The 12,735-nt window shown below is 39.0% G+C and overlaps 1 protein-coding gene across 4 annotated transcripts in view; it reads left to right on the top strand.

Annotated features, from left to right (window-relative positions):
* Positions 1-10,814, top strand: part of LOC122656749 (protein-tyrosine sulfotransferase-like) — a 40,377-nt gene extending 29,563 nt beyond the window's left edge. For 3 of the 4 annotated variants that reach the window (XM_043851387.1, XM_043851388.1, XM_043851386.1), the window contains 2 exons: positions 8,487-8,621; positions 10,119-10,814. In XM_043851387.1, the coding sequence (XP_043707322.1) occupies positions 8,487-8,621; positions 10,119-10,262 (279 nt within the window). In that variant the 3' untranslated portion in view covers positions 10,263-10,814. Of the gene's footprint in view, positions 1-8,486; positions 8,626-10,118 lie in introns of all 4 variants that reach the window. The other variant, XM_043851389.1, reaches the window with a different exon arrangement.
* Positions 10,815-12,735: the final 1,921 nt, after the last annotated feature.

Here is a 12,735-nt window from a genome sequence, read left to right as displayed (position 1 = left end):
CCCTTTTCTAAGAGCAATAAGAAGGTCTAAATCAGATGGAGTAGAAGGGATGTCACATGATTGAGAAGGATGAAGCTCAGGACGTGGATCTAGATTCAAAGAGGACTCTTGGTAGGTCTTCTTTCCTTCATTATGCAAGCCTTCACCTCCTTTGTATTTAATGTGGTAATCATTTTCCTTACTAGAACCATTTTCAACAACCAATTCTGTATTCACCGCTGGTTGATCATCAGTATCAACCACATCTACAGTCCTGTGTTTTCCAATTTCAAGCATAAAAGGAGAGGTAGGTAAAGGAGAATGAAAGAAATCAGCAGCTTGTTCACTCCCACAGTTCTTCCCCTGGAGAGGATGCTGAGAAGGGGCAAAGAAAGGGACAGACTCAAGGAAGGTGACATCTTTGGAGATGAGGCACTTGTGAGAAGAGGGGTGATAACACTTATAACCTTTGGTAGTAGAAGAGTACCCAAGAAAGAGATACTTGAGAGCTTTAGGATTAAGTTTAGTGCGATGTAATTTGTTAACATGTACATAACAATCACAACCAAAGACATTAGGAGAGAGAGAAAGCAGAAATCTGTGGGGATAAGACTTCTAAGTGAGATTTGAAATCAAAAAGTTTGGTAGGTATGCAATTGATGAGAAAGGAAGCAGTGAGAAGAGCTACAGACCAGAAGGTCTTGGGGACATGCATGACAAACAAGAAACTACGAGTGACCTCCAATAAATGGCGATTCTTCCTCTCAGCAACCCCATTTTGTTGGGGTGTGTCAACACACGCTAGCTGATGGATAATGCCATTATTAGTAAAAAAGGCTTGGAGGCCACTAAACATGTATTTCCCCCCCTTTATCAGATCAAACAATTTTGATACTAGTATCAAACTGAGTAGAATCATTTGATAAAAATTCTGAAATGCATCACAAACATCACTTTTATGTTTCATAAGAATAGTCCAAGTAGCACTAAGAAAAATCAACAAATGAGACAAACTAACGATAGCCAAATAAAGAGGTAGTAGGGGAAGGTCCCCAAACATCAGTATGCACAAGATGGAAAGGAGCAGCAGTTCTATTACCAGGATATGGATAAGAAGAATGATAATGTTTGGCAAACATACATGGTTCACATTGAAAAACATGAGAAGAAGCAACAGAAGAAAATAAGTAAGGCAATTGTTTCCTCATTACAACAAAAGATTGATGGCTAAGACGACAATGCCATAACATAACAGACTCCACAAAACTACTATCATTTCGTCCACACACAAAGGATTGAGTTGTGGGCAAAAAGGTTAAAAAAGGTAAAGGCCTTGCTCCTCACGTCCACTACCAATAATCCTTTGCGTCACCAAATCTTGAAAAAGACAATGAGAAAGATAAAAGGTGACACAACAATTAAGAGATTTAGTCAAATGACTCACAGATAAAAGATTAAGAGTAAGGTGAGGGACATGAAGAATAGAAGTAAGAGAAATAGATGATGTAACAGGGATACTGCCCTTACTAGAGATGGAGGAAAGGGAACCATCGACTACCCTAACCTTATCCTTACTAGAACAAATGGTATAGGAATCATAATAATGGGACGTACCAGTCATGTAGTCAGTGGCACCAGAGTCAATGACCTAAGACTAGGCTGCAGTAGAAGCTGAGGTGGAGACCTGCAAAGCTGAGGATGAGGAGGAGCTGGCCACTGTGGGTACAGGAGATGTGCTCAGCTGTGACATGACTCTTTGAAACACCGCATCTGCCAAAGTGGAGTCATCCTGTGTAGCATCTGCCTCAGTCATCATAGAATGTGCTCTAGCTCCCCCTCTACGGCCACCACGACCTCGAGTAGCAGGAGGACGACCATGAAGAGGCCAACACCTCTCCTTGGTGTGTAGTGTAGTCCTAGATAGGTAGGAGACCTACTAGGAGCCAAACAACAGGATCAAATAACAAAAGGGGCTGCTGGTTCGAATGGACAGCACTAGGATTTAGGTCAATTCCTAGGGTTTAGGTTGGATATTGGGAAAGGGGTTTATAAGGTATTAATGGGCAGGTCTAGGGGGTCAATATGGTATAAAAATAATAGGATTTGGGAAGGTTTTAAAATTCTGCAATTCTGGACAGAATTGAGTTGCAGGTTTTGGGTTTTAATGGAGCGGGGGAATGGAGGGGTTATAGTGGAGACTAAGGGTTGTGTTTAAGGTCGAGTATAGGGAGAGGTGTGGAGAATATAGGCTGTAAGTATGGTTCAAAATTGATGGCCAGATCTGTAGTTATGAGGGAGTCCTAGTTGAGGTAGGAGTTGCAGGTTTAATGGAAATTAGGGTTTGATGGATGGAGAGGTGTGTGGATTAGGTTAGAGGATGAAGAGGGGAAGGATATATGTAGGAAACTAAGAGTACTTACTAGTTTGATCTCCTTCAAAGGCAGCAGCAGCAGCTTGAAGAAGCTCGATTGAATAAGAAGAAGGACCTCCCGATCTACAAGATGCAAGGAGTCGATCGGAGTCCACCAATCTCTTCACCGTGATATTACTCACAAGACACACTCACGATGGAGCAAAGGCAGTAACAAAGGCAGCAAGCATAAAGCTGAGTTTTTATTAATCAAAATTCGTGTACAATGTTGGCCTCCCTTACAAACTAATATAGAGGACTCAAAAATAGACTTAGACACTAAAAAAGAATGGTCTAATCCTATTCCTAACCTATTAGCTAACTTAAACTGACTAGGAAACTGAAATGGACTCAAAATAGAGTCCTAATCCAGCCCAACTAAACAACTAAAAGAAAAACTAATAAAATCACTTAAATTGAACCATTGGTTGAACCGGTTCAATTTAAAACACCAAATAAAAAGCTAAGTATGGAAATAAAACTAAGTATGGGAGCTAATCCCGTATGCAACCTATTTACCCATATTTTAGGCACATAAAAGTGGCCTATTACATTAGAAACCCATGGGATCAAAGGCCCAACATGTATGTAATCCAACCCTAGACTTATTCCCAATGAAACAAGCCCTATTTGGTGATGAATCTGCATCAGTGTGTTCAGTCCTCCCATAATGATCACATTTAAACCTGTCTCAACCAACTCCATTGGCACCAACTGGCTCCACTGTCACCACTGCTCTATCTTCCTCACGGTTAGGCCCTGGTCTCTACCACCTCCACGGGTGTCTCGGAAGGAACTCAAATTAAGAGCTGACCGCTCAAGAGAATGTACTGGTGTTGGTTCCATAGCAGCACGCCGAGTCTTCTCACTCTATAAGTAACTACAGACCTCACTAAGAGATGGAAAGGGGGACCAGCCTAAGATCTGGAGCTTGATTGGCTCATAGTCAGGGTTCAGACCACCAAGTAAAGAGAAGACACACTCCTTTTCAAGAGTCCGATACACCTTTGCTTCATCCTCTGGGTTAGTCAATTGAAGGTCCTTGTAGTGGTCAAACTCCTCCAAAAGACTAAGAAAAGCACTGTAGTACTCAGAAATGGTCCTGTCGCCTTGCCTCATTAATTTAATTTTTTGGTGAAGGTGATAGACCTTGGCAGGGTCACCCACTCTATCAAAGGTCTGGGAGACACTATCCCAGATTGCCTTAGCAGTTTCTTTTCTTGTAAACCTTCTCCCAATCTCGGGCTTCATGGAGAAGATTAACCATGTCATAACTATAGAATTTTCTGTCTCCTATTTCTCATAGGTAGGTGAACCAGGCTCTGGGGCTTTAATAGCACCTATAATGTACCCAAGTTTCCCTTTGCTTCAAAAGGAAAGCTTCACAGAGTGTGACTAGTCCAAGTAATTAGTGCCATCAAGCTGCACAAAGGAAATCTATTGATGGGTGCTCTCATAAACCAATTGAGGAGCTGTTGGAGTGGCCTGTGAATCAGCCGAACCAAGGCCAGATGTTGCCGAATCAACCATAGTGTAAGGGAAAAAACACTTAACCATAAACAAGAATACCAACAGCAAGTGGGAGCAAGGTACTAAAACTCGGGTCTCGGTACCAACTCGGCTCTTGGAAAAATCGAGACGAGTCGAGATCTCGCCGAGTTGGTGCATTTTTTTTTTCCCAACTCGAAGCTTCAACTTTGGGTCAACTCGAGATCCAAGATCTCATCGAGATATGTCGAGTTCTGTCGAGTTAGGTGAGGTATTTAAGTGGTAGGTGGGTTAAAAAAATGGGTTGAAACTGAGATCCGAACCGAGATCCGAGATCTCGCCGAGTTCTTGCCGAGGTATTGCACTTTTGAGATTCGCAGGCAGTATCGTCTCGGCTTTTCCAAAAACCGAGAAACTCAGCGAGATCTCGCGAGTTCTCGAACTATGGTGGGGAATACACACTCAACCCAAGAAATGATTCCAACACAGAAAAATGAAATTCCAGCAAAGAAGAAAAGTAGTATAAGCTGGACCAGCCTTCACCCAAACACTTTCCAAGCAACAAAATAACACTTAACAATGTTCCAAGACTTCAAACAAGATGTCCATAATCATTTCTCAACTAAGAGGGGAGCCTATTGTACTCCAAATGCAAGAATCGGGACCAAATATTAGTCTCAACTTTACCTGGGCAGAAAAAAGGTCACACGAAAATGAGCTATGCTCCCATCAAGAGCAAACATCTGAGGCATAAATAGGATCCTGGTACGATCTTAAAGAGCTACTCCATGGTCTAAACACACCTCGAGATGAGGAGAGACAGGGCCAGCAACATAAACCTGGCGGAAACCCTAGCTGAGGCTTGGTAAGCTCCAAAACTTCATAAGGGCTTCAATGTAGCTCAAGGGACAGCTTCAATCACTTGAATAGGTTGTAAAGAACCTATTTCAGACTCCTTCAACAAGCAGTTTACATAAGAGCCTCTTCCTTGGAATCTCTTATGTTCTAGGATTCCAAAGAGAGGAAAAGAATAGGAACAAGGAGGATGGATACGACTCTCAAACCCTTAGCTCTGATACCAAGTTGAGATTTAGGTTAGGAGAGCAAGTAGAAGAGGGGGAAGAAGAGGAAAGAAGAAGAAGAAGAAGGAGAAGAAAATATTTCGGTTGTAATGGTTGTGTGTGAGAGAGATCTCTCCACACCTATATTACTTCATTAATAGGCTTGAGAATATTACATATACCTCCCTAGGGAGGTAAAAGATAAGAAAGGTAAGAAATAGAAAAAATACACAATAAGGCAACTAGATATAAGACTAGTTCCCAAACATCCCTTATCACGTAAGATCTAACAACTCTAACAACCTCGATGTTCGAATTTTCCAGGCGAATGTGTGTCACGGACATAACACACACAGCCAAAGGTGCGGGGAGGGACAATAAAAGTGAAAGACCCCTCCAAAACCCCAATAGTTATAACAGATTCTTGTTTCATTTTCAATTCCTTTCAAGTTGGAAACGCAGGCTACTAGTGGGGCTGTGCCTAATCTTCCTCTTATGTTTTCTATTGATCTGATTATTCTGATATTAACAGTATAACTTCAATTTTGAATTGGGTTAATATTCTGTGATCCGATCATTCCTCAGACCCCTAATTTGACAGTTCTACCCCTATCCTAATCAAGGTTCTAAATCTCAGTTTCAAGGCTGGTTTCAACCAGACAGGAAACTGAGATTTCCCAGGTTTCGGTCAAAATCTGGTATTTTTTGGGCAAAACTCAACATGTCATGGGCTGGTCAAAACTGGTTGAAACTATCGAAACTGATCAAAACTACCAAAACTGGTCGAAACTGGGCTGGATGAAATTGGTTATAATTCGTCGAAACTGGTCAAAATTATCGAAATTTCTGAAATATTGTCGAAATATGTCGAACCCTGGTCGATACAGTATTACATATGGGTTTCGTTTTGGAAACTTGGGAAACCAAGACCTTGAACTATGATCCTATTCTAATTAGGATTCACTATTATACTTTGATTCAGCCATTGGATCCTGCTGAAACTTTCACCAAGGTTTTCATTCACTAATAGGAGATCTCGACCTGAATATCAGGTCCATCTGATTGCTGGATTTTTGTTTTATGATATTTCGTTCAAAAACTAGTTCTTTCTCTGTTTTCGTTTCTGTTGTTGGTACTGTTTTATTCCTTTATATACATTACTAGGTCATCAAATTTAACAACTCCCCATTTCTATATTATTTAGGCTAAAGCTGCACTCCATCTTTCATCCAGCTTATCTTACTATTTTATAATGAGGCCACTCATCAATTTTGAAATCCCAAAACCTAAGGTTAATACAGCTTTGCTGCTAAATACCAAAGTCTCAGAATGCTTCTAAGTCTTCATCCTTGGATTTTTTATTCAATCAAAGGAAGAGCTGATTCTTTGTCTTCAAAGAACCGTAGCTGATGATGAAAGGAACTGCCAGGTGGTCTTATGGCTCTTCTGCAATATTGCACGACATTGTTGTTCTCGATAGTGTCTTTTGGGGTGGAGTAAGAAATTGGATGATACTTAAGTAAGGGCCAGAGGATGGTGGGCTGATTAGCAGCTATGTTTAAATAAATATCACATATTAGTCATGTTTATAAAGGGCCTTGGTTCCCCATATTATGTTAAGAAATAGAGGAAGCCCTTTCCTGAAATCTAAAACCATTCTCTTGAGTCCTTGGAAATGGTAGTAAAAGAGTACAAACGCGAATCAGGAAGTCTGACAAAGAAGGAAATTTGTAGTCAAAAAAATTCTCAAGCATCAAAGAAGGAAATGTATAGTGACTAAAATTCACAAATCTTGTAGCATCAACTACTAAAGCATCTCAATCATGGTTCAAGGTCTCGATTTCGGACCTGGTTTCGGCTAGGAAGAAAACTGACTTGCGCCGAGATCTCGGTGAGTTGGTGCAATTTTGTTTTTTAAACTCGGTGCTTGGCTTCGGTGGGTTTTTGACCTAGTTAGGTCATGAAACTTGGTATATAGCCTATGTTGGGCCATTTAAACACGACACTATTAGATTTTGAAAAAATCAAAGTCCAAATACGAGTTTGACTTCGAACCCTAGGTTGGTAGGCTACGACGTATTAAATTATTAATAGGCCCTATTCGACACATAGTTTAGTAGTAGAAAGCATACAATTAATGTAAAACAACTTAAATAAGCATTAGAAATGTAAAAATGTAAAATACATGAATCTTAACATAGACCTCTATCAACTCCTTTTTCGTTCTCACTCGAGTCACTTCTCACTTCTAAAATACATCAAATACTAATACATCATTCCAATTCTATCATAGAAACGAGTGTCGTGCTGGATCAAAACCTTAAGACCTTGCTTGACTCTGCCGAAGCAAGGTAGCCTCTATCTGTGACACAGGCTTCCCATGTCATAGTGTTGCTGAAGAATCACACATACTCTTCCACACAATACAAAAAAGTGGACTAATCAACAAACTGAAGGTACCCTATTTTAGGGTATGGATAACACGGTTGCGATGAGATCGAACCACTGCTATTGGATAGTGGCTGTCGAACTACCATTGGCATGTATGGCTTGGTTGGGGTTGTGAATATGTCGTCCACAAAACCTAACCCAATGCTCTGATTACCTCCAAGATTTTAACATATTTTTTTTGCAAAAATTAGATTTAGGGAAAAATGGCTTACCTTGGAATCCTCAAATCTGCTTCAAATCACTGCAGTCTTATTGTAGATCGATGTTTCCACGAGTATCTCCGTGTCATCCGACGATTTTCCGTCGAAAAATGGGATGAAACACCAGTTTTTGGAACTCTACTGAAACCAGCGAGATGACCGAGACCGGTCGAAATCTCAACTTCTTTCGGTCGAGATAATGTATTATATAACCTGGGTTTGGTTTGGTTTTGGTTGAACTGAGATCTCGGTCTCGATCGAGTCGATGTTGCTTTACCATTTAGTCCCTGGTATCATTTCGGAGTTGAAAAAAAAAATGAGATATTTCCAAGATCTCGGCGAGACCTCAGTCCATGATCTCAATTGGCTATTTATCCCACCCCCACCTCCACCCCCCAAAAAAAACTCAACTGACTGCTTTTCTAGGATTAGAGGAAGAATCCTTTAGTAGCTCATCTAGCCATAGTTATCAAGGTGTTGCCTAGGCGATGCCTTGGTGTCTAGGTGCCTTGGTCTCCATGCGTCCTGGCCCCCTACAACGCCTTGGTCACCTAGACACCATGACAACTATGCATCTAGCAACCATTCGTCATTAAGGAATTGTATTAATGCCTTCACTCTAATCTGATTTGTTCCTGTCAAACAAATGTCTCAAGATTTAACTCTCAAGTTATGATAGATAAAAGGCATTATTTGACTGTCCATAAGAATCACTTTATAGAAAACCAATTAATAGAGAAAGGTTTTTCTTCATCTGCTCTATTTACAAGCATCCACATTCGCAATGACCCCTTCCCCCGGCACCGGGGGCATGATGTTAGACTGGAGTTAGAAATTAGGAACTCTCTGCTGAAATGGATTTATTTTGATATATTTTTCCCTCTATGAATCCAACAGGCACGCCTTCAGGTTCCTGAAGTGGTACTCCAGCAGATATTGTCGCTGAACAACCTTGATGTGGAGTTATACAAGTATGCACAAGACATATTTGAACAGCAAAGGAAGCATCTTATGCAGAAGTCAGTAGAAGTGGTTAGTGCCCATTTTGTCTGCTAGAACTATATCTTATCAATGTTTGCACTTGGCCTCTCTTCCTATTTCTTCTACTGTTTTGGTTCTTAAGAACATTAGAGGTTTCCTATAAACACCACCCCCCCCCAACACCCCAACCCAAAAAAAAGAATAACACTAGAACATGTGTGGTTTAAGTTATGGTAAAGTACCCAAGGCAGAGCAAAGGTCTTGCAGGATTCAAAGTTAATTTTTGAGGAAAGGAACCTCTATTCTCCTTACCTTCTGAAATACTTGTTCTTAGCAGCCAAGTCCACTCAACTTTAACTAAGCATTATCCCAGCTAAATGGGGTTGGGTGCACAAAACATGTTTCCCGTTCAATCTATTTAAAATCATGTTATTTCCCGAGCTAAAGCCAATTTCTATCTCTTTTCACTACTCCCTAAATCATTTTGGGTCTACCCCGTGTTCACAGCTTCTTTAATCTGTATCATATCACTTATCTTTGTTTGTACATTTATGTTCTCCATACAAGGCCAAACCACCTTGACTTTTCACAAACATGTCACCTATGGAACCTTTCCCAAACTATATTGAATCCATGTAGTTCTTATTTTATCCTTTCTGGGTTTGTCAGATCCATCTCAACATCCTAAGCTGTCGATCAACAGCACTCCAAACTACCTCTCCACTTTATCCACCTTTGTCTATTTCTGTGTGCGACATCATCTTTAATTTTTCCTTCTTTGTGGATCTCCCTATTATCAATGCTAACACATCCATTTTCGCTCCTATTTTTATTAGAGTTACAGTCTAAGTATTCATTTTTCTCCACCTCATCTTAAACCTTTCAGTCCCAAAACATTTCTCCATGATTCTAATTTGGCATTGTGCTTTCTTTTGTTTTAGCTACTAAGTTCATGAGCAAAGATGGAACTTATCTTGATTATTATGTCTAGTTTACTCCATTATTAAAGCAAAGAGAGCAGAAGTTTCTCAAATACACGACTGTACAAATTCCCACACAATTGAGGTTTTATTTTTTCTGGTCAGGTCTAGGGCTTGATATCATTCTCTGACTGAATTGGTAGTTGACACATCATCCCCACTAATTGTCATTTATCCAGTTATTCAATTATTATTTATTGCATTATTCTTGGTGACTCAAAAGCCTTGTACCAACTGACTGGGGTCAGCTACATGAATCCTGTTTTGCCATCAAACCTGTTCAAAGCCATTTCTATTTCTATTAATTGCATTATTCTTTCACTGTTCCTCCAAATTATTCCATAATAGGGGATGGGTATCAAAGACGATTTGTTTACCACCTCATCCATGTTTTTAATATTCTACGTACAGAGTTGCATGCATTATAGTTACATGTATAGTATAAGATTATTATCCTCATTGCGAACACAACAGTTCATAGACTGTATTCTTCTCCGGTTGGTATCTTTCTAAATCTGCCATACTTCCTACATTGTAAGTTAATTCATATGAAATAACAATTTTGCAGGAGAAGCAAATGAGCACTTTCAGCAGTTCATATGGGGCACCTCTTTGGAAGATTTTATCATTAGGCATGACAGTTCTCATACTCCTTGTGCTTCTATTTCTCCTTTCAAATGCAAGAAGAAGAACTTTGAAAGTCAAAGTATAAATGTGATCTAAATACATAGGGCAGGAATGCATAAAGCAATTTTGCAGGAGATGCATAGAAGAAAAGTCTATGGCTGATTTCCAGCAATAGGCAACATGTCCATCACCCACGACTTCAGGGGCATTGATATCTCAACATGGCTTGGCTAAAGAAAAAAACTGACCAATTTCTGTAAATATGGCCATCTGATGATTACAGAGGGGCAGATGTCATGCTCTGTGGGTAACTTTCACCACTTGCTGTGTTTTTGTCATTTTTCAAGTGGCAAGTCTTTGTCACTCAAGAGTAAATTAATAGTTGCTGATAGGGAGGCTTGACTGGGGGAAGAAATTTCAAGTGACAGACCTTAAATTATTCCACCTGTGAGCTCCATTTCTCCTTAGAGAACACTTTCCTTGGGGAAAGAATGGAAAGGTTCCTTTTGCACCTAGCAATGAGAATTTGGGATGGTTGATTTCTTACTGATGTTAATTCATTCACAAAAGGTGTGTATGGGGGAGATAGGTTGTCATTGATGATAAAATCTCAAATTTCGGACTTGATTGTAATTTAGATAGTGATTTCACAAGATGGATGGTTTCACAATTACCTCAATGGTTGCAACATCTGGTTGTGTTGCCATAAAGGCTGAAGTATGAAGTTTGCTATATCATAAATCCAACTTTGTGGGAGAAAACTGAGTAAGGAAAATGTGTCAATAGATGAGCTTGGCCTCAAGCTGGAGTAGTTTGTTGTAACCCAACAATTAAGAACTTTCTCAGGTCTTGACCCCATATTATTGAACTGGCCAAATTATAAACCCTAATTACTGACTCCCAAAAAAAAAATTTAGTTTTCTTAAACATGGCATAATTTCCTGCACCAAACATTGACATGGGAATGTATCATTTTAAAAAAAAAAAAAAAAGTAAAAGTCTAAATTTGACATAAAACCAAAAATTGAAAATCACTCTATAGATATCCAACGGTTAGAATTACCTTCGTCTTTAACCCCAAAAAAATTTTTTTTTACCTTCATCACCCTTCCACACAGCTTTTCCCAATTAAAGAAACATAATTGTCAGTATTGGAACTCCACAGCCCGGCTACAAACAAGTGCAGCCGGAGCATATTGGGATCTAGAGAGAGAGAGAACACAAGTGGTCTGTCACTCACTCCTCAGTATGGGAAGAAAGGTTCACTCCTCTTTGTTGGGATAAAGTTTTATACAACGCCAGCTCAAAAATGAAATTATCACCCCCTCACATATCGGTCATGTGAGAGGTGATGCATTATAGATGCTCTTTTCCTTTTTGTAGATTCCAAAAGGGTTCCTTTTTTTTTTTTTTTTTTTGGTAAATAAAAAGGTTCGTTTATTAGACTGAAACCGCTTAGATAGTGTAGGGAATCCTCTCCATCATTATATCAATAAGTGCGTGTGAATAAAGATATGAAGTTCTGAAATCTGATTCACATGGTTGAAATGACAGAAATGCCCTTCCAATGCATGAAAATGAATGTTGCATGAGCCAACATTGTCCAATCCCAAAATAACATTTCGAATATGTTTGGTGGCATAGACTATACAGTTAGGTGCTTTAATCCTCTCTCTCTCTCTCTCTCTCTCCCTTTCAAAATTAAAATATCTAAGTAATAGAATTATAAATAGAATTATAAATATGTAATTAATAGATTGAAAGATGGCAATATTACTTCACATGCAAATTTTCCTTTCAGGTTCCATTCACGACACCGATGGTGGTAGCTACGAGCCGATGATATTTCTTTTTTTTATTTATTTATTTTTTTTTAAATTTAGAAAATATTATTGTTACAATGGTTTGTTATTTTTTCAAACATCAAACTCTGCCATGTAGATAGATGATGTATCCATTTCGACCTTTGGATAGAGAGGACATGATCTAGATTAATCATGTGCCAAATTTCAAAATCTTAATCAATCGAATATTCTTTTGTGTTTTTGATATGCATACCTTGAATTCAAAGTAATTTAGCTATTACTATGCACTCTACCAACTTTATTGAGAAGGAACGAATGATTTAGATAGTTAAAACCATGAAAAAATGGATGATAAATATGTCTCGTGGCTTTTGAAATGTCACAAGCAATTGTGACTCCAATAACTTATCAATTTAATTTTAATGTAAATATGTAAATCATCATACCATGTTTGTAAGGTAGTTATCTATGTAACAATGGAATGTGATGTTTTCTAAAATTACTCGACAAAATTGGAACCATCAATATATGTTTTTTTTAAAAGAATAAAAATTTAAACCATTTGTTTTCCGCTCTGTGAAAACCGCAATAAATTTAAACTTTGGAACTTGTGTGATTTCAGGTAACAGTGCTCAGTCTATGGTTGCTTCAATGCTATGGGCTGCATCGATCGAGGATACAGATCAATCACTTGACACACCTATGAAGGATTCTAGGGATTCTTCCCAACTTGCCCTTCTGGAGTCAGAGGAC

The sequence above is a fragment of the Telopea speciosissima genome, chromosome 3, assembly GCF_018873765.1.
Source record: "Telopea speciosissima isolate NSW1024214 ecotype Mountain lineage chromosome 3, Tspe_v1, whole genome shotgun sequence".
NCBI classification, from domain to species: Eukaryota; Viridiplantae; Streptophyta; class Magnoliopsida; order Proteales; family Proteaceae; genus Telopea; species Telopea speciosissima.
This window is presented reverse-complemented; position numbering and strand designations above follow the sequence as displayed.